Here is a 20,953-nt window from a genome sequence, read left to right as displayed (position 1 = left end):
GCAACAAGAATAACATAATACTTCTTTAATGATATTTTAAAAGGCCAAAAAGGACTGGATTCATTAGACTGTAGGAAAAATGTGGGAAAAACATCATAGTCTAATATAATACCCGGGAATTATATTAGACTATGATGGTTTTCCCACATCATCATTTTTTCCTTGTTCACATGACAGCCGTGAGGATCACGGATGGTGGGGATTGGTGTGCGGCAGAGGTTGGAGGGGCGGGACTAGTGCTATTCTGGAAATCGCTTTGCGTAGCGCATCTGTATGGACACAAACACAGCGCTGAAATTTGCGGGCTCTGCTCCTGTGTGTCAGGCAGATTCAGTAATTTATTCTCACACGGTGCAAGTTAATCTACACGGAGCTCGTCCAGCAGATTGAAGGTAAGATGAAGCCGCAGTGGAAATGTTGTGGTTAGAGCACATTCACCGGCTGCAGACAAAAGAGCGGACATGGGTGGGATTTAAATGGGAGGGGATCAGCTGTATGAAGGGCTTCATTGTCGCTTTCACCCCCTCTTCTGAAAAACATGCATTGTTTTGGACCAACTGTACATTTCCTTCTTTAAATTCCTTATTTTTTTCCCCCTATCATGTGTCTGGACGTGATTATATTAGCCTGAGCTTCAGCCTATATTGCTGCGCTGTCATGCAAAGAGACCCCCTCCCCCCCCTTTGAACAATTGTGTCATGCTTTGTTTGTGATATCCTATTTGTTTCCTGTTCATGCCATACCATGAGATGCCATGAAATCAATGATAACATGACATTTGACATCAGCACATAAAGCAAAAATAGGCTACTGTGCAGAATCTGGGCCAGGATCAGTGGGCACAGGCTTACACACTGAGCTTAAAAACATGTTTTTCCTAATGACGCTCTGTGTGTGTGTGTGTCTCTGTGTGCTAGTGTGTATGTTTTTATGACTTTGCAATCAGCTAGTCATCAGAGTAAAGGCTTAATGCAATGGTTGGAGATTTGTATGCTGCTTAGAATTTCATTATTCATTTCCACACATAACACATCCAAACAGTAGCCTCAGAGTAAGAGTTGGATTGGATGAATGAGAGAACATGGCACAGGTAGAGGAGCCTCAGACTGAGGGGGAAGGCAGCCCCCAGATGGTCTCCTTAAGGTCTGACGTGTCAGGGAGCCATGCGGATGATGGGGAAGTAGGACCCTCCATGAGGAGGAAGAGGAAGAAGAAGAAAGATCCACGTCCTGAGTCCTTCATTGTTTATCGGTCTGAAATGGAGAGGGCACCAGGAGAGGACCAAGGAGGAGACGAAGGAGCAGAGAGGAGCACTGAGGAGGGAACTAAATTCCTCTGCACACCCACAGGCGAAGGTGAAAAAGCTGTCTCACACTGTTAAACTCATGAACCCAACATGTCAGATGTTAGTACTGTAGGACAGGATTTGTGCACAAAATAGACTTCAGTGTTACAGCAACCATTATTCCAAAAAAGCTGGGATGCTGTATAAAGTATAGATAAGAACAAAATACAGGGATTTGAAAATCTCATAAACCCATATTTTATTCACAATATAACACAGAAAACATACCCAGAAAAAATAAAGTGATTTTGAATTTGATGGCAGCAGCACATCTGAAAAAAGTTGGGACAGGGCCATGTTTACCACTGTGTACTGTAGCATCTTCTTTTCTTTCAACAACAATCCTTGCAGGCTTCTACTATGAAGCCATGCTGTAATGGATGCAACTCTTTAGTGTTGTATCACTGAGATATGTGATGCCTTTGCTAAAATGTTGCTGTAAAACCTGTGTCTATCTTTCAGCATTGCTGGAGCCTTTCCAGATGTGCCAACTGCCAATTCCACAAGCATTAATAGAACCCCATCAGAGATGCTTTTGAACTGCACGCTGATTTTTAGACAGATGATCTCTCTCCTCTGTAGTCCGGAGCATTCAGTGCCCATGTTTTCCAAAAAGAATTTGAATTTTCAGTTTATTGGTCCAGATTCAAAATGTGGGTTAATGAGATTTGCAAATGATTGTGTTCTGTTATTATGTTTTTACACACTGCACAGGCTTTTTTACAGTTACGTTTGGGCTTCCCTGTGTGTCGCTTGCTTAACTTCCATGTCATATCCTGTATGAACAGGCTGGAGTCTTCCTCCAGACAGCCGCTACGTGACCCTGACTGGCACTATTACGCGTGGAAAGAAGAAGGGTCAGGTGGTGGACATACACGTCACTTTGACAGAGAAGGAAATCAGGGAACTCGCCAAGTCGAGGGAGCGTCTTGATGCAGCATGCGAAGCGAGTGAAGGCTCCAAGCGCACCTGTAGCTTAGATGCGTGTCAGGGACCCCATGTGGTCCTGTGGAGCATCTCGTGCGCACCTGTGGTTTTCATCCTCTCGTTCATCACTTCCTTCTACTACGGCACCCTCACCTGGTACAATGTCTTCCTGGTGTACAATGAGGAGCGGACGTTCTGGCACAAGATAACAATATGCCCCTTTCTTATCATCTTCTACCCCATGCTCATCATGCCTTTGGCGCTGTCACTGGCTCTGTACTCTGCTGTGGTGCAGGTGTCCTGGGCCTTCAGTGAGTGGTGGCAGGCGGTGCGCGACCTGGAGAAAGGCTTCTGTGGCTGGGCCTGTGGGAAATTGGGGCTTGAAGACTGTTCGCCATACAGCATAGTGGAGTTGCTTGACTCTGACACTGTTTCTGGCACTCTACAGAGCAAGGCACCCAGTGAACTTGCCCAAACGTCATCAGTGTGAAGTAGTGGGCACTGGGCTCAAGGAGCATATTGCTAATGTGGTCAAAGTTGGGAATTATTTGAATAATTTGAGTGTCAAAATGAGCACCACTACTATCTATGTTTTTGCTAATGAAGGGTTTGAGACTTTCCTGAAAGCCACAGGAGTAAGAAAATTATCTTTTGATTAGAATTTCTTTTCTAAAACTATTTCAAAATGTCTCTTTTGTTAATAATCACACAGTAAGCACTGCCTGAACTCTCCTTTGGTGCTGAACTGCTATCACCTAGCATTATTGGAGTTGAAGCACTGGAGTAATTATTATGGGACTTTTCTTTTTGATTACAGGTTCATTACAGCTTTCACAGATCACTAAATAGCCACCAATAATTATGGAACAGCACTCCCACTCAAAGACCTTTTCAAACATATGGACCTTGGTTTTCACAGCTAAGGCGTGGACACTGATATGCACACACTCCTGAGAGTTTACATCAACTTTCACTTCATCTGTAAATATCTGCATTAAGTATATATGATCACTGTGCTGTTCAATGCCATCAAAAATACCTTCAAAGGCAACACTGTTGTCTTTGTGAAGTAATCATAATCACTTTGAAGGTGGATTTAGAGTGAGGCTGGCATAAAAAATGGGCAAAGGGGGTGACCGTCCCCTGGCAGTGGTGTGGGTTTACTTTGTGTGAGTTGCTGATTTTAGTGGAAATATACACCAAAGAGCACCAGTGTGAAAATCTGTCCTTTTAAGGGGCAGCGTGACCATAAAAAACAGATTCATTGTCATAAAATTGGACTTTTCCTCCTCTGCCTATAGCATGCAACCCCACAGCCATCAGTCACTACAGAATGCATGAATCTTTTGTTTTGAGCAACATATACACCGTATGGGCAAAAGTATTGGGTCATACCACTTGAGTCTTTGAATTCCAGCACCTAGCAATGCAATCTGCCTTCACAAATAATTGTGAATGAGTTGTTGTAAAGAGCTTGCTGAATTTGAGGTGTGGTGATATAATAGGAAGCCATCATTGCAAGAGGACAATTTGTGAAATTTCAGCCCTCCTAGATATTCCACAATCAACCGTAAGTATCACTGCAAAATGAAAGCTTTTAGGAACCACTGCCACAGCCAGGTCACATAAGGTCACATATGGGTCACCAAGTGCTGAGGCGCATATTGCAGAGGTCCAAACCTCCCCTGGCTTCAATACAGAAGCACAAAAACTGTGTGTCTGGAGCTTTTGTGGCATGGGATTTTTTTGTTGTAGGTTAATACACATTTGGATGAAGGAAAATGTTGGCTAAGTGATGTTTTTGTTGGTGACAACAATTCCAGTAAAAGACAACTAAAAGTTTTATTTTTTTTATGTATAACTGAACAATAATTATCTCATAGCACTGAAGACCTCCAAGGAGTCTCTTTAGCTTAATCCACTGCTGATTATTTATTTGCAAGGGATTTTTAAAAATTAAAAGTCATGATATGATCCTTACATCACACTCTGGGGTAAGAAGAATTCTGGCCTGTGAGTTTTTGTTGGTTTCTGGACTCTGTACATAGTCAAGGTATCTAAACAATGCATGGAGATTGAAAGGAAAGGAGACCAATACCTCTTTTCTTATTGAGGGTTAATTAAGCAGTTACAAAGCCATAGTGAGAACAAGCTGACAGATTGTTCTTTTTTTGTTCATGTTTTCATACGTTGAACAGCATTAAAACAAGTGTTTGTGTTGTCTTCACAGTTTTAAATCGCACACACACAAAAAAGCTGAAGTTGAAGAATTCCTGTTACATTTCCATGCTCACATATTTTACATATTACTTCAATTTGCTTTCTATATTTAAGCCTAGAAGATGTTCTAGCTAGGTGCTTTTATACTTCAGCACTTTGAGATATATGTACTGTAAACAGCTATCAAAAAAAACTGATTGAAATTCAAGCAAGACTGGATTAAAACATCCAGATGGTCTAAATGTTTGTTGAAATGTTTATGGATATGACTGGCTGGGTTAAGTGATGCAGTTTTACATGTTGTGAATCTATATGATGCAAACATTTACACAAGTGAAATAAAGTGTTGTGTTATTACATCTCAACTACAGACTAATATTTATTGTATCGTTAAAACCAGCGAGTCACTCTAATCAGCAGACAAAGACAAGAGTCAGCATGTAAACCCTGCATGGTGCACAGCAATGCAGATGGCTCTCTGGGGGCGAGGGGTGCTTTAAATTGAGATTATTGGCACCCCAGTGTTATCCTGCAATACTCACTGAACAAAATCTAAAATCCTTATGCAGCAACCATTCCAAATACAATAAGTTCATGAGAAATACAGTCAGATTAACATTTGCTAATTTGTTCTGCTGTGGCCACTTTTTAAATGTCTGATTTGTTACATTTATGGCCTAAGTTTATTTAGGTTCTAGTTGGGGTGTTAAAATACACAAGCTCTGTGTTAATGCATATATTAAAAAGACACATCTCCATGTTTAGTGATTTAAGTCTAAAGGCACAAACCTGTGAGTCATGGCTGAACATAGCTCCTGGATGATCGAAGATAATAAAATTATGTATTTAATAACCTTTCTGAGCATACAGGGCTGGTTTGAGGGAACATTAAAAGGAGGGTTTGATTTCAATATCTTGATGTAGGGAAGTCAGGCTTATTATTTCACAAAAACTATTATAATTGCAAATGAAAAATCTAAGTAACGTTAGTAAATAAAACACAAAACAATCAATTTAGGGATGACAAGGTTAAAATTTGCGCAGATTTTGTATTTTTTTAAATTATTATTATTTTATTTTAATACTTATGTTGTTATATTATTTTGTATTTTCAGTGATTAGTTAGAATTATTATTTGTATGAATTAAGTATTTCTGAAATCTTGACCACAGCTCGGAAATGTTTGCATATTGTAGGCGCGCGGTTAGCCGGAGGGCGTTTGACCTACATTTCATTTTAGCTTTTATCGGACCGCCTCTTCAGTCTTACTACCACAAAAGTGGTCTTGACATAACATTGTAATTTAAGGTGAACAACAATCAATAATAAATTCATAAGGTCTACGGAAGAAGTCTCATCGTAAATAGAAACTTAGTTTCGGTTCCTAGTTCATTGTTTCTTTCCGGATCCATAACAAAGTGACACAGTCTTTGCTTTGGTGGAGGGAAAAGAAGAAAAAATGGCAGGCTCAAAAGTAAGTTGTTTTATCTTCAATTGTTAAAGAGATAAGTCACGGACTTATACATGCTTGTTAGATACTATTCACGATATTAAATGTGCAGCTTTTATTCGTTAGGAACATTTTGTTTTTATGTTTCTTTGAACTTTTGAGACGTTTAGCGTCAGCGGCGTGTTGAGACATGTCCAGCCTGAAACGGTCACGCTCCTCATTCAGTGCATACAAGGCTCGCATACTCGTTTTATCTTATCTGCATGAGAAAGCACGACCTTAACGCAGCATTTGAGAAGTAATTTTGTGTTTTTGGCACCTCTAAGTGTCGTAAATTAAATAAGTATGTCCTCTGCAGACAGCTGTGGTGCTGTGCATGGATGTGGGGCTTACCATGTCCAACTCTGCACCCGGGGAAGAGTCTTCCTTTGAACTTGCCAAAAAAGTCATCCAGAAGTTTGTCCAGCGCCAGGTACAACTGCACATTTATAAAACAAAGCACCCTAATGAGGCTGATTTTAGCACCCTCCCAACATGCTTTCCCCTTCCTCTGTCAGGTTTTTTCAGAGACGAAGATTGAGCTGGCTTTGGTCCTGTTTGGCACAGACTCCACAGACAACCCTCTGAGCCAGGATGGCCAGTACCAGAACATCAGAGTACATCGACACCTTATGATCCCTGATTGTGAACTACTGATAGAGATTGAAAATCAGGTCCAACCAGAGAGTCAGCAGGGTGACTGTATCCTTTCTCCCGAACACGTTTCATTAATACCATGTAGAAACCTAACTGCAGGCAGAGCACTGTACTAAAAGTCTTGAATTGCCCATCATTTCATTATATTTGCCTTTAAAAAAAACTCTCAGATTTAGCCATTCTTATATTTTGCTTGTTCTTATGGTATTGAAGCTTGCACACAAGAATTTCACTCGCATGTACTGTACCAGTGTACCTCCACATGTGATGTGACAATAAAAGTGATTTGATTTGATTTGATTTAAAATAAGTGCCGAGATTTATAGAAAATTTGAAGCTTGAAAGTCAATATTTGGTATGACCACCAAATATGACTTTATCACAGCTTTAACTCTTATAGGCAGCTTTCTTGTAATTTCTTTCAGGAATTGTTCTCCAGGCTTCTTGAAGGACTATCAAAGCGCTTCTTAGAATGTGGGCCTTTATCCATGTTTGAGTGTTTCACAGGTCAGTGTTAAGTAGCCATACAAACAATCCCCCCCAAATAAGATTCTTCTTAACATGTCCAAATAAAATCTGTGACAGACCTTCAGAAATCCTGGAGAACTATAACCCAAGCCCACTCTTAAAAAAATACAATAAAGTCTGGCTGCTTGGAATGAAAATATAAAGAAATGAAGGAGTATTGCACAGTACTGTACATGATTTTACAGTTATCCAGTCCTCCTCCTTTTTTTTTATTCCATGGGAACATGGATAACTTTGATTAGAACTTGGATCCTGTCTTTATTTTTCTTTTAGTGTTTTTTATGAACACTAATATATATGGCACTAGTGAGATGAAGACTGACCCTTTATTGAAGTCTGTGGGATAAGATTTTTGTGCAAATTGATAAAGTGCTTACATTTTCTCTGAGCCTCCTTAACTGCTCTGTAACAGGGCTGGATGCCCTTGTAGTTTGCATGGATCTTCTTCATACTGAAACAAAGTAAGAAACTCTCTTGTATTTCATAAATAATTCATGCACTTCACTGAAAAATAAAACCTGTATTCAGTACACTTTTAATGGTACCTTTCTAAGGGGGAAAAAGTATGATTGTCTCAACATTGCCCTGCTGACTGACCTCAACACCCAGACCAACGAAGAAAGCCTGGAGGTTATCATCAAGAACCTCACTCAGTCTGGCATCACCGTGCAGTTCTTGTAAGGTTCAAACATAAACATTCACAATGTTTTATTACTTTATATGATACTTAAGATGATGAAAATATTAATATTTCTATGTGATAATCAATATTTTGATGATAACTGGTAAAAATGCAGAGTGCAGGAGAGGCTTATCAAACTGAATTGTAAAGCTGATTGAAGCAGATTTCATGATATTTGGTTACTTTTATCAATCTTTTAGTTTTTTTCTTGATGTAACTGTAATCTTTGGATGTCCAGTTTGCCTTTCCCTGTGGAAGAGGATAAGGAGGGTCAAGGGGATTCAGAGAGAAGAGATCCCGGTCACCCGGGGACAGGCAAAGGTCTGTCCAGGGAGCAGAAGAAAAACAAGGAATTGGTGAAAGAGATGATGCTGAGCCTGGATGTGGAGGACGGCCTGGATGAAATTCACACCTTCAGGTTAGTGGACTTCCTGTTACACTTTTGTTCTCTGGAATGGATTAATGTTCTTTGTAAATTAGGATGAACTTGATTTTTGGTGTCTTAGATTACTTGTTTTTGCCAGGTGAGTGTGCACACAGAGTAATGAGGAGCTTGCCAATCAGACTGTAAGGGAGGGGAAAGTAGAAAAAATTGCATCTATAAGATGGAGAGAAAATGTTATCATACTGTATCAATCAAGAGGATCTCTGTGAAGGGGGTGCAGGAAGTAACCAAAGTCTTGTGAATGCTTTTTTTAAAAGCAGTTATCAAGATTTCTGGAAAACTCCCCCCAAAAATTAACATTTTTCTAAAAATAAAGTGGAAAAACAACATTACCTTCAACATTTAGTATCTCCACCTGCGAAATGCGCTTTCAGTTTCAGTGCGAGAAATATCAAATTAAACATTTCTGTTCTTGCCGTATGTGATCATTTACAAACATTCAGCCAGTTCTTGCCCAATACTTAAAAAATTGCCCTCTCATTCCCATTTTCCTGCAATGTATCATGTAGTGGAAGTCTTTAAAAAAAAAATACATTCTAGAGATGGCGCCCTTAATTGAATCATTTTTGGTACCAAGCATCGCGAAATACTTTCAGTATTGAGTCACCAATGTCTGCTCTGTTTCTAATGTTGGGAAAAGGAACATTCCTTCCTTAGATTTTCAGAGTGTTGTTTATCTTTGAGAACCAGGATAGAATCTGTGATCTATTTCACTGGACTTGAACTCAGGCAAACAGTGGAAGTGTTTTTAATTTATGATCAAGTTTATCTCCTTCCATGTGTTTTAATCTTGTAGGAATGCGATCGAGGAGCTGTGCATGTTCAAGCGGGTGGAGAGGCGACCCGTGGCCTGGCCCTGTCAGCTGACCATAGGCAGCTCTCTCTCCATCCGAATCGTTGGCTACAAAGCAGTAAGTTGACTGTGTATTTTAAACTTTTTTTTTTTAAGCATGTCTAGGGCTATCTCCAAGTTACACATCAGATAGGTTGATGTAAGCCAGCTTTTAGTTGTAGATCCTAATGTGGGGTCTTTTTGAGCACTCTGGTGTTAGCCATGCTTTTACCATCAGGACATTGGAGCTATGGAATGCCAGGACTGCCATAATGAATTAATTAAATAAACCATTAAATAATTAATTAAATGTGGCAATAATTAATTAAAATTGTAAGTAATTAATTAAAATGGGAAAGAATTAATTAAATAAATATTTTTGACACATTTAATTAATTTAATTATTTCATATTTTAATTAATCATTGCCACATTTAAATAATTATTTAATGGTGTATTTAATTAATTCATTTAGGCACTATTGACTCCTTCAGTTCTCACCATTAAATAATTTATCTGTCAACCTCACCCATCAAACCGTGGGGGCGGAGTTAACGCTGATTGAGTCAAAAGCATTGCTTTGGCTTTTGGAAATGTCTGCCCAGCCCAGTCTCAAGGCAGAGCGTGGGACCCGCTCGCCTTGCAAGCAATCGAGCTGTTATTACTGCCGACAAAGCGCAGCTGCCATAATCCCCGCTGTACACTGACTTCATTTACGGAGGTTATATTTATCTGTTTTTTATTTCTTGATGTTCGTATGTGTCATACCTGTTTCAGTCGCCAGTTCTGAATTATAACTAACATTAAAAACATGTTTAAGGAGGAGAGAGAGCAAATAAATCCGATTAACATCTGATCTTTGGGTTTTTGTGTAATAATCAGCGTGACCTGTGTATAAACGCATAAACTTTATTAAAAGAAATAATGTTGGTGTTTCCGTCATGTAGTAACTGCCCTGTACACCACGGAGCGAGGTCAGCATATCCACAATATCTTCAGGTCTCTGAGTTAACCAGAGTTTAAGCATCAAACTAATCTAACGGTCATCTAGGAATAATTCACGGGTCATATCAATATGATTTTACAATATGATTATTGCCAACTATTCCAGAGACGTGAAAATCTACAGTATAAAGAACACAAAAATATAGCAGTTTAATGCAACACTGTAACAGAGATGAGCGTGTCAGTTTGTCGCAGATCAAAGTGGAATGAATGTGATTGGTCGAACAGGCGATCTGTGGTATCTGCATTTTCATCAGCGTAAGAGACTCAGCTGCAGATTAGAATAACATTTGTACATTTAATAAATCACCAAATTAATACACGCAAGAAATGATCAAACTTGTTCCGACAGTTTGAGTTTATATTCCCTCAGCTGCAGACTCGCTGCTGTTTAAATGTTTGAGAGGAAGATTAGATATAAAACAAACGTCAAACATAGACTCAGTCTACGTTCACATTTGATATGAGGCCAGCATGTATAGTGGCTGTGTCCTGTTTTAAGATCATACATGTAAAATTTTTGTCTGACCTCCGTCGATCCAGCCGCTCAGATTCCGTGGTTACCATGGTTACTGCATAAGCAGCAGTAATTTAAACAGCTGGCACAGCGGAAACCTACCGGTGACATGAGTGTTTATGTTTTTCATTTCAAAAGAACTGTCTGAATGGTTAACTGAAGTTAGCGTGGATAAATTATAGTTAAGGAGTATCACAGATAACGCCCACATAAGCTGTGTGACTGTCCACCACTACACTAAAATAAATCGGCTATTGCTGAAATACACGTGCTATATTATAAACTATGATATAAATTAGAGCTGGGCGATATGAGATTTTTTCATATCACGATATGTTTTTTTCATTTCAGGCGATAACGATATCTATCACGATATAAGCCAAATAACTATATTTGTAAGATTTAAATGTGCCGTTGCTCACAAGTAAAATGTGAAATAATCAGCAGCTTGTTTTTATTTAAATATTTATTTCCCATAATAAGTTCAACAGGGTAGATGTACTTAAGGAACATGAGACTTTTTCAGATAAATAAAGGCAAATATTGCAAACTACACAAAAGGCAGCTGCTAAAGCGTTTACGTTTCAAAATAGAACAAACGAAACAGACTAAATTGTCAATTCCACTTAGAAACAAAATATTAATTCTAAAAATAAATCTTAGTTTGTTTTACAGAAGAACAGACAAAACTGACTAACTTTTGTCAATATCAAATAAACTGAGAACTAAAAGGAAATTCTCAATCTCTCCTTGTTGTATAGCTGAGCTTTTCAAACAGTTTTAACAGTTACTTTAGTCTGACAAAAGCCGAATGACGAATTAGCGCTTCCAGTCAGAGACTGAGGCTACGTCCACACGTACACGGGTATTTTTGAAAACGGAGATTTTCCCTTTCCGTTTTAAAAAATAATCCCGTCCACACATAAAGGCAGAAATGAAGGAAAACGCTGCTATGAACATGCCAAAGCAGCAGGTGGCGCTAGATTCCTAACCGTGCAGAAATACTGGCCAATCAGAAGACTAGAAGCCTCGGTGGGAAAAAGTAAACAAAGCTGGGGCATAGAAGCAGAACCGAGTCGTATGTGTGGAGGGACAGTAACTGTGTGTATATGTAAGCATTTAAACACTGCAGAGAGTAGAATTAACAGTAACAGTATTGTAGAAATTCATTTCACCGAAACAATAACGTGGCGCACAGTGTGACGCATGCACCAGTTTATTGTATTTCCAGACTTGCTTTCGGCACAATTTACAGTGCACGCTACTCTGTTTTTTGTCAGACTTGAAATAGCCGAAATACCTTCACACTACGGAACTTCTATGGCTCTTCCGTTTGACAATCTCTCCGGCGTTGGAACCATCATCTGTTTTCTCTTCGGTCACGCTCGGTTGATTTTTCTAGTCGGCACACTCATTTCCTCCATTACCCGCTGGCTGCTTCCCAAACAAACACACGTGCGGCTTGGCACTTGTGCTGTACGTAACAAGTCACGCGACGTGACGCTGCGGCTGTGATTGGTTCGGCTCTGCGCTACTTAATTTGGATTGGCTGACCTTTTTTTTTTTTTTTTTTTTTTTTTAAGAGGACAAGAGCGGCGAGGTCTATCGCGATAGCTTAATTTCTCTATCGAGTAAAAGTTATATCGCGATACATATCGTTATCGTTCTATCGCCCAGCTCTTATATAAATGTTATACATGTTTAGTTTTAAAGGACACCTTCCTGCCTTTACTGTCATTCATGAGCAGTAGCCTATTAGTTTTCTTCTAACATCCAGAAGTCTGCATGATGCGTTTCATAGTTTCTAACAAGCCTTTGACAGTTAAACATAACATGCCCGAAACCCCCCCCCCCCCAAAAAAAAAAACCAAAAACAAAACAACAATCACACAAATGATATGTTAGCCTCATTTAATTTTAGTTAAGTAAACTCAAAAAATTCTAACAGATACCTGGTGCTTAGAATACAGTTGAATAACTATTAAAAAACAGATGATGTAATATTTATGTACAGGTTGGAGAAGGTTGTACGGGGTTTGAAGAATCACTGACTTTTTTAAATCACTGCTTAAAACTTATTTTGTTAATTCCCTTTTGCTGTGTTATGCTTATTACACTGCTTTGAGAAGATGCAGTGTATTCATGTAATTTTCTGGTAATGAGTAACTTCTGATTTCTATCTCACCAGTAACGGTCATGTAAATGTTCTCCATGTGAGGTGTTTTGTGACCTAGAAATGTTGCTTGTCGCGTCCTCCAGGTGACCGATGAGAAGCTGAAGAAAATGTGGATTACAGTTGATGCTCAATCTCACCAGAAAGATGATGTGAAGAGAGAAACGGTTTACTGCCTGGACGATGACAATGAGACAGAGGTGCAAAAGGACGACATCATCCAAGGTATGGAGGACCATTTCAAACAGAGTTTAGTTTTGCGTTTTCCCACTACCGTACTTTCCGCACTATAAGGCGCACTTAAAATCCTTTAAATTTCTCAAAAATTGACAGTGCACCTTATAATCTGGTGTGCATTATGTATGAATTCTGGTTGTGCTTACTGACAGACGGACTCTGAGCTCAGGTGATCATTTAAGTTCACTTTTTTCTGCTCCCAGGTTTTCGTTATGGAAGTGACATTGTTCCCTTCTCCAAGGTCGATCAAGAACAGATGAAGTACAAGCACGATGGGAAGTGCTTCGCTGTGCTGGGATTCACCAAACAGAGCACGGTAGTTTACTTTTCTGTGAAGACACAGATCAATTTGGGGTTGCAACAGGAGGGGCATCCAGGGAAAAATGCAAACATGCAGTGCTTTGGCAACCCCGAGTGAGTAAAACTGAAAGTAGCTTTATTGTCTAAGGCTGAGGCTGTTTTTGTTTCTGTTCTTTCAGATACGTCGTAATCAGTTTATGGGTTCTCAAATCATCAAAATCTTTGCTGCGAGGGATGATGAGGTAAGAATGGAGATAAATGCTACACGGCTGTTGAATACATGTTGATACTGACATGTATTGTCAACTTTGTGCTGCGTGAGCAGCACGCAGGAGTGGCTCTGTCGGCTCTTATCCGCGCGCTGAATGAACTCCAGATGGTGGCTATTGTACGTTACGCTTTTAACCGCATCAGCAACCCTCAGGTGGGCGCAGCGTTCCCCTGTATCAAGCAGGACTCTGAGGTGAAGAGCCGCTTTCCTTTATGTATATATTCACTACATTTGTGGCTATTAGCACAGGGCTAACGATGCTTCTCTCACCCTTTGTAGTGCCTGATGTACATCCAGCTGCCGTTCATGGAAGACCTCAGGCAGTTCACGTTTCCTTCTCTTGAAAACAAAAAGTTTACTCCATCAGGTACCGTTTCTCTATTTTAGGGGATAGGGCTGGCCCATATCATACCGTTCACGGTAATACCGGTATAATGTTGGGCAATGATAAGAAAATGAAATATCGCAATAGAATATGGGTAAAACGCGCATGCGCAGTGCCTTTGTTTTCATACGCACATGGAGGAAAAAGCGTGCCGGCGACGGAGAATGAGAAGAGCGAAAGTGGATCGTTGAATGAAACAGATGAACCAGAATTGGTTTGTAAAAATGCTGCAACTTCAGTGGTGTGGAACTGGTTTAGCTTTCGTCTGTCAGATACAGAACAAAGCACTATTTTTGGTAGAGCATGCTAGCGGGCCGTCGTTATCACCGTGTTTTTTGGAAAATACGGCACACTTAAAATCAATCCTTTGATTTTTCTGAAAATCGACAGTGCCCCATATAATCCCGTGTGCCTTATGTATGAATTCTGGTTGTGTTTACTGACCTCGAAACGATTTTATGTGGTACACGGCGCTCGAAAATCTGTCAAATGTTTTAGTACGACTTTGCTAAGCTACGAAGCCGCACTGGTTGATGGATTGTCGGAGCATTACGGCTACCATAGTCAGGAGCCTCGCGGAGTGAGCTTCAACATAATATTACCGTATTGTGTGTGTATAACCTCTTTTTAAGTTTTGTGGATATTATACATGGTTATGCTGAGGATATGTCGGCCAGTTTCAACTGGAAATGCCTTTTGGTTAAACTGATTTTGATGGGGTCGACAAAGTTGCTTGTGAGAAGGCCTTCACTGTCAAAAATATTCGCTAGTCTTAAGTTTCCCTACTGAACAACCATGTGTCCCCCCCCCCCTCCAAAAAAAAAATTATATTTAAAGGTCGAGTGAATCTGCTGTTTAATTATACTTTTTTGGCTGTGAGTTTTGCCAAGATCGTCTTACTCTGCAAGTACATTTGAAGTTTTGCAAATTACTCTGCTTTAAATATTATGTATCGGTAAAAACAGAAATGATGAACTTTTGTCTATTTTGAAAGCAAGATGTCTCTAATATCACTGAAAAACAGCCTCAGTGTGCAGGCTTAATGTTTCTGCAGAAGAGATAAAGTGTTCTTTCAGTTCAAGCCAACGTTTTAGTGCATAAGCATAAATCACTGTACACAAACATCTGAAAAAAGTCATGGTTTATATTGGCACAGATTCAGAATTGCTGGTCTAATAACTGTGGCCCCACAGTTCTATGATATCGACTTCATTCGACTTGCACTGTATAGTGTAAATGAGATTAAGATGTAACCTTGAATGAGCCGTCATTGTCGTGTAATTGCTGTAGATGCTCAGCTGTCTGCTGTGGACTCTTTGATTGACTCCATGATGTTGGTAGAAGAAGATGAGAACGGAGAACAAAGAGACTTGTTCAAGCCCCATCGCATTCCCAACCCTGCCTTCCAGAGGCACTTCCAGGTACTGCAGTCCAGATTGCAATAAAGAGATTTAGTGTGGTCTCCTTTTACTTCTGAGTAGAGGCAGATTGCAACTTTTTTTGAAGAAGATGTGGAGTGTTATTTCAGCTTAGACGAAAAAGCTTTCATCTGTCTGACTACAGCTCAACAAGCTAGTAATTGACTATTATTTAGCCAGAATTGCTTCCTGCTCAGTCTCTGTTTGGCTCACCTCTCCTACCATCATTTTAGTGTCTGCACCATCGGGCAGTAAGCCCCGGTACCCCTCTTCCTCCGATAGAGCCATGGCTGAAAGCTGCTCTTGATCGTCCTGAGGTTATTACAGAACGCTGCCAGGATCCACTTGACGTGCTGAAGAGGAAATTTCCTCTCACTGAAGTGGAGAAGAAAAAGAAGCTTAAAACTAGTGCTCAGATTTTTGGCAAAGAGTAAGTTTAGCTTCTGTGACGTGGTGCGTCATGGACAATAATGCATATTGGAAAGGATTATATGATTTATGCTGTTTCATTTCACAGTAGTCTGTTGCAAGATTCATTTACATTTACTGGTTATAAAAATGTTAAAACAACAACAAAAAAAGCAGGATTGACTTTCAAGATATTAACAAGCTGCCATTTTTCATTTGAAGGTCAGAGGAGTCCGAGGCAAAGAAAGTAAAAGAAGATGAAGCAGAGGAGTATAACTTGGCCGACATTGCTGAAGGCTCTGTTACCTCGGTGAGAATCAGGGGGAGGGCTGGACGACTTAATAATCCTAGGAGATGGGCCCGCTGTGGTTGTGCTGCAGCTAGGGCTGAACGATTATGGAAAATAATCTAATTGCGATTTTTTTGCCCCAATATTGCGATTGCGATGCGATATGCGATTATTTTTTAAGGTCTTTGTCTTCTGTATTATTAAACAAAGACAAGCAATACATCATATAGTATGGCCAATACTATATTACATTAATTTTAAACTGTTCTTTCCTGGAAGACAGACCTCTGTTATGATGACATGAGGTGATGCATGAATTGATGACTGACATTTTTATTTAACTTCTTCAATCACAACAGTATATTTGAACATACACAATAGTTTATTTTTAGCTTACAAACATCTGAGCATAAAGTGCTGACAAGGAACCCTGGTGTAAACATTAAAATGAAAGTCAGTACAATGTGCAGATTGCAGAAATATACATAAAAAAAATCAGTGGCTTTACCACACTCAGTTTTTCGACATCTGTGAACTACTAGACAGTCATTCAATTAAAAAATAATATTAAATAAATAAAACTAATAAATAAAAAATACACACATCTTACTGATCTCTGCAGTCAGTAACATTACACATAAAGTGCAAACATAATAGCAATTGTATAAACACACACACAAACACGCCTTTAAAATTTAAAGGCGTGAAATTGGACGGTCTAGCCTTCTGATTAGCTAATCAGAAGGCTAGTTCTGATTAGCTAATCAGAAGGCTAGTTCTGATTAGCGTCACCGCTGTCTCGGTGGAGTTTAATAAACTCGGCCGTCTGCTCCTTGCTATCTAAAATATAACCAGACACTGGTGTAAATTCTCGACTGTCTCATACTTCTGTTTAATAAGTTTTCTGTTTGACGTTTAGTCAGCTGTGTGAAAACCAAGGAGGAACCCACCCGGGGGATTAATAAAGTTTTATTTTATCTAATCTAATAACTTTAATCTCAGCCAAACCGATTTACTCACAAACAAACAAAACACTGAAAAAAGCCCAACAATAACATTTTTAGGTTGTCTAAGTGACTTATATATTACGTTTAACCCGAGCAGCGAAACTCCGCGGTGATCTGAAAATGATGTGCCGGGAGTTGTGCCGTTCTCGGCCGCATCAGTAATCCTCGAGCTCCCGGCTAGCTGTCGAGCTGGTGGGTAGCAGACGCCTCTGAAAACGTCGAAGCACTTTTGCAAATATGGGATATCTTGATAAACCGAGCAGATATTTGATGTTTACACAACTACTTTCTCGCCTGAAAATATGTTAAAAGTTTATTTTGTGACCCAGAAAGATTAGTATGAGTAATTTTAAAACTTAGTAGCGGCCGCCATTGCTGGAAACTGGAGTTTGGCTGGGCCGCGCTATGAATTCTGGGATATGGTAGTAATTTGGACAGCCTTATAATCGCAGTATAATCGCAGCCTTTGCGGTTAGAAAATTGCACTTGATCATGTCGCGATATTATCGCAAATGCGATATATCGTTCAGCCCTAGCTGCAGCTAGCCTCCTCCCCTATGAATATTTTTTCAATCTACATACAAAGGAACGAAAAGAGGAGACAAATAACAGAAATTAAGTCACACCTGCTCCACTTTGTCCACCATATGTCCCTCCCGCTGGTGCACTTCGCCCCTTTCATGCTTGCTTTTATGCAAGCTCGGTCCTTCCTGTTTGTCTGTCCTATCAGGTACTTAAATGGCTCTTCTTCCATCCTTCCAAAAAACATGCTGTCTTTTGAGATGTGGCAGTATTTTCTGTTGGTGGATGGGCATTTTGATGATAAAGCTCACTGAACCATTATAGGGAGGAAAATTAGTTTAAGATAAAGTTGTCACATGAATATATTTCCAACACATTGTTCCAGCAGATTGTGTAAAGGCTACAGGGCCTCTTTTATCCAGGATCCAGTTGATCTCTATTATAAGAGAGGCTGAAAATTTCTTCTACAGCATGGATGAATTAAGTCTTTGGATCTTCTTGATCACATGATAACAGCATCAAGATAGTGGCTTAACAGTTAAACTTAAGTATTTCTGAACATATAAAATGCACAAAATGTTCAATTTTGCCCTCTCGTGGAGTGGTGAAGTATCCTGAAAACACCTGGATCCACATGGATGGATATGACAGAAGTTATTCAGATATTCTCGTCAACAAACAAGCAGCAGGACATCACGCAGTGTCCTTGATGGAGATAACTATTATCTGTTCTGGATAATCATCAATTTTTTTAACTGACACGTTTTAAAACTTCCATTTCATTCCCTAACCAGGTGGGAAGTGTTGACCCAGCTCGAGACTTCCGCGCTTTGATCAAACAGAAAATTCTTCCGTTCGGAGAAGGTGAGCTCCAGAATTTATTTATTGATTTATTTATTTTTTTCCTGCCTGTACTATAAACCGTAATCACTCATGTACAGCCCCTGTAATTATGTTTATCTCTTTGTTTGGTTGCGGTGACCCTTATGTCCTTCCAGTCTGCCAGCAGCTGACTCACAGGATAGAGCAGTTGCTAAGCAACAAGAACACACAGTACTACATGAAAAGCATCACCTGTATCCAGGCTTTCAGAGAGCAATCCGTTAAGGTAAATAAACATTCACATTGCTCTTCCTTTGGAGGAGCGAATGATGATGCGGTGTTTGCTGTTGGTTTGGCGTTTTTAGGATTATGAGCCTTAATAGGATTATGACTCTGTTTCTTTTCTTGAACACACAATTATTTGCTTATGTGTCTGTATGTAGATTAGAGTTTTTTCAAGACTGTTAAACGGAATTTAAATGTTTTATCTTTCGTACTCAGCTGGGAAATGCTGAACACTACAATAGCTACCTTCAGTCCCTGAAAGGAAGCATCCCAAACAGAGGACTAGAGGTGTTCTGGGAACTGCTCGTTCAAGGTATGATACGCCATTTTAATTAGAGCTGTGGTGTTTCTCCCAACTTCGCAATATCTAACCAAGTCAAGAACACTCAGAAGGAAGTAGGTCCAATCAAGAGATGCCTTCATGAATGGAAAAACGGAGGGTTTACAACTTGGTTTTGTCTTCTTATGCTCAAGAAGAGGATGGCCAAATTAGACTTTGTCAGGAAGCACCTAACAGTGCCTGCAGAGTTCTTTGGACAGATGAAAACAAGATTAATTTGTACCACAACGAGGGACAGGTCATACCACATCATCTGTCAAACATAGTGGAGGCAGTCTTATGCCGGTGGTCACTTGTTGATTGAGGATGCGATTGCTGATAGAAACAGAGTGATCAGTTCATTATCTCTGCTCAGATCCTGTCAAATGCTGAAAACTGATTGAAGAGCAAATTGCAAAAAAAGCAAACTGCAAAAGCAACCCAAGTTTCCCAAGGGAAAGAAATGGGATAAGTCTACAATGGCCACATCAGTCACCATGTCAGTCACTCATTAAAGCAGATTTTCGTTATTAAATACAAAACTGAAACCAGACAGACCAACAAAAAAGCAGCAACTGAAGGTTGTTGAGGTGAAGGTGTAGCAGATCATCTCAAGGGAGGAAATATAGCATTTAGTGATGTCCAAAGCTTCTAGACTTCAATCTATTGGCTTTAAAGGATTTTCAGTATTGAAAACAATCCTTATATTTAAAATTATGTTAGTAAACCAGGTAGTTTTGATTTTTTTTGAGTTAGTTTTAGAATCGAGGGCCTGTATATTTAAATAATTGCAATTCCTAAACTGTTAATTCATAAAAACTAGGAAAATTGTTTAAAGAAACATTGCAAACCTAAAATATTCTGATGAAAATGGTGATTTTTTTCATTTTATTTTTTTGCGGGGAGAAAAAAAAGTTTTGCCTCAAATTCAGGCAGTTTGTATCTAACATTGAGTTTGATCAACAGATGGTTTAACGCTGATCAGCAAGGATGAGGTGGAAGGAAGCTCGGTCTCCAAAGCCGAAGCTAATCAGGTGACTTTAATTTGAATTTGGTACACGTATGAATTTGAGATGATCTTTAGTCTCTTTCTTTGACTGAAACTGTTTTTTTTTTTTTTTTTCTCAGTTTCTGGTTGCTGAGGAGAAGAAAGAGGAGGCAGCTCCTGCACTAGTTGAAGATACTGGAGATGTTGATGACTTGGTAAGCGTGCAGTTTTTATTTCTGACATTTCTTTATTTTTATTTAAATACGTGTTTATGTAACTGTTGTGACTCGAATGGTGTTAAAACCATTTCCTGTGTATCTACATGGGGCGTGTGTGATGTGTTGAGCTCTCAGATATAAACTCTTAGAGGTTGCATGTTTTTTTTTTTTTTTCCTCTCTGTGCAGCTGGATATGATGTAAAGAGAAAAAAAGATGGAAGAGGAGTGTTTGCGGTGGACTCCAGAGAAATTAAAAGAATGCACGCTCTCAGTCCAGCCAGACCAAACCAGTTCAGCCGTCCATTGTTCCTTCACTCCCACTTGGAGTCCTGCCATACTTTGTAACTCTGCACTTAATGGATCAACTGTGGTTTACACATGCTGTCTAAAAGTACTTCACTTTAGAAATTACAAAAAATATTCCGCATACTTCAGGCAAAGGCTTTCTGTGTTCTGTTTGAGATTTTAAAAATTACTGCAGTTCTTGTGAGTCTTAAGGTGGTACTTATGTAGTAATTATGGCTACAGTATGCACTGAAAAATAAAGAAACCCTTATAGACTTTACAGAAGACAGAAATGCAGTGCCCAACAAACTGACAGTTTATTATGAAAAATCATTAAAAGCCTTATGGTTGATTAAGAGCGCATGACTTGCATTATATTT

At 39.4% G+C, this 20,953-nt stretch overlaps 2 protein-coding genes across 3 annotated transcripts; both read left to right on the top strand.

Annotated features, from left to right (window-relative positions):
• Positions 1-242: 242 nt before the first annotated feature.
• Positions 243-4,006, top strand: tmem169b (transmembrane protein 169b). Of its 2 annotated transcripts, XM_085385339.1 has the most exons (3): positions 243-392; positions 918-1,355; positions 2,134-4,006. In XM_085385339.1, exons 2-3 carry the CDS (start codon positions 1,082-1,084, stop codon positions 2,760-2,762), a joined length of 903 nt encoding a protein of 300 aa, XP_085241465.1. In that variant the 5' UTR covers positions 243-392; positions 918-1,081; the 3' UTR covers positions 2,763-4,006. The 2 variants fall into 2 exon arrangements, with proteins under 2 accessions (XP_085241465.1, XP_085241466.1); XM_085385340.1 differs by having other exon boundaries at positions 243-1,355.
• A 1,754-nt stretch (positions 4,007-5,760) lies between these two features.
• Positions 5,761-20,929, top strand: LOC146651243 (DNA repair protein Ku80-like). Its single transcript, XM_085383888.1, has 21 exons — positions 5,761-5,966; positions 6,301-6,414; positions 6,500-6,683; positions 7,579-7,627; positions 7,721-7,843; positions 8,087-8,266; positions 9,090-9,204; positions 12,906-13,044; positions 13,260-13,372; positions 13,536-13,598; positions 13,682-13,819; positions 13,907-13,994; positions 15,303-15,433; positions 15,664-15,860; positions 16,061-16,148; positions 18,451-18,520; positions 18,655-18,764; positions 18,980-19,076; positions 20,049-20,116; positions 20,211-20,285; positions 20,476-20,929. Exons 1-21 carry the CDS (start codon positions 5,952-5,954, stop codon positions 20,488-20,490), a joined length of 2,172 nt encoding a protein of 723 aa, XP_085240014.1. The 5' UTR covers positions 5,761-5,951; the 3' UTR covers positions 20,491-20,929.
• The last annotated feature ends 24 nt before the right edge of the window (positions 20,930-20,953 follow it).

The sequence above is a fragment of the Rhamphochromis longiceps genome, linkage group LG16 (assembly GCF_057381845.1).
Source record: "Rhamphochromis longiceps isolate RC_006_pf linkage group LG16, R_longiceps_female_GT1.1, whole genome shotgun sequence".
Lineage (NCBI taxonomy): Eukaryota > Metazoa > Chordata > Actinopteri > Cichliformes > Cichlidae > Rhamphochromis > Rhamphochromis longiceps.
Note: the sequence above shows the minus strand (reverse complement) of the source record. Positions and strands in the feature narration are given on the sequence as shown.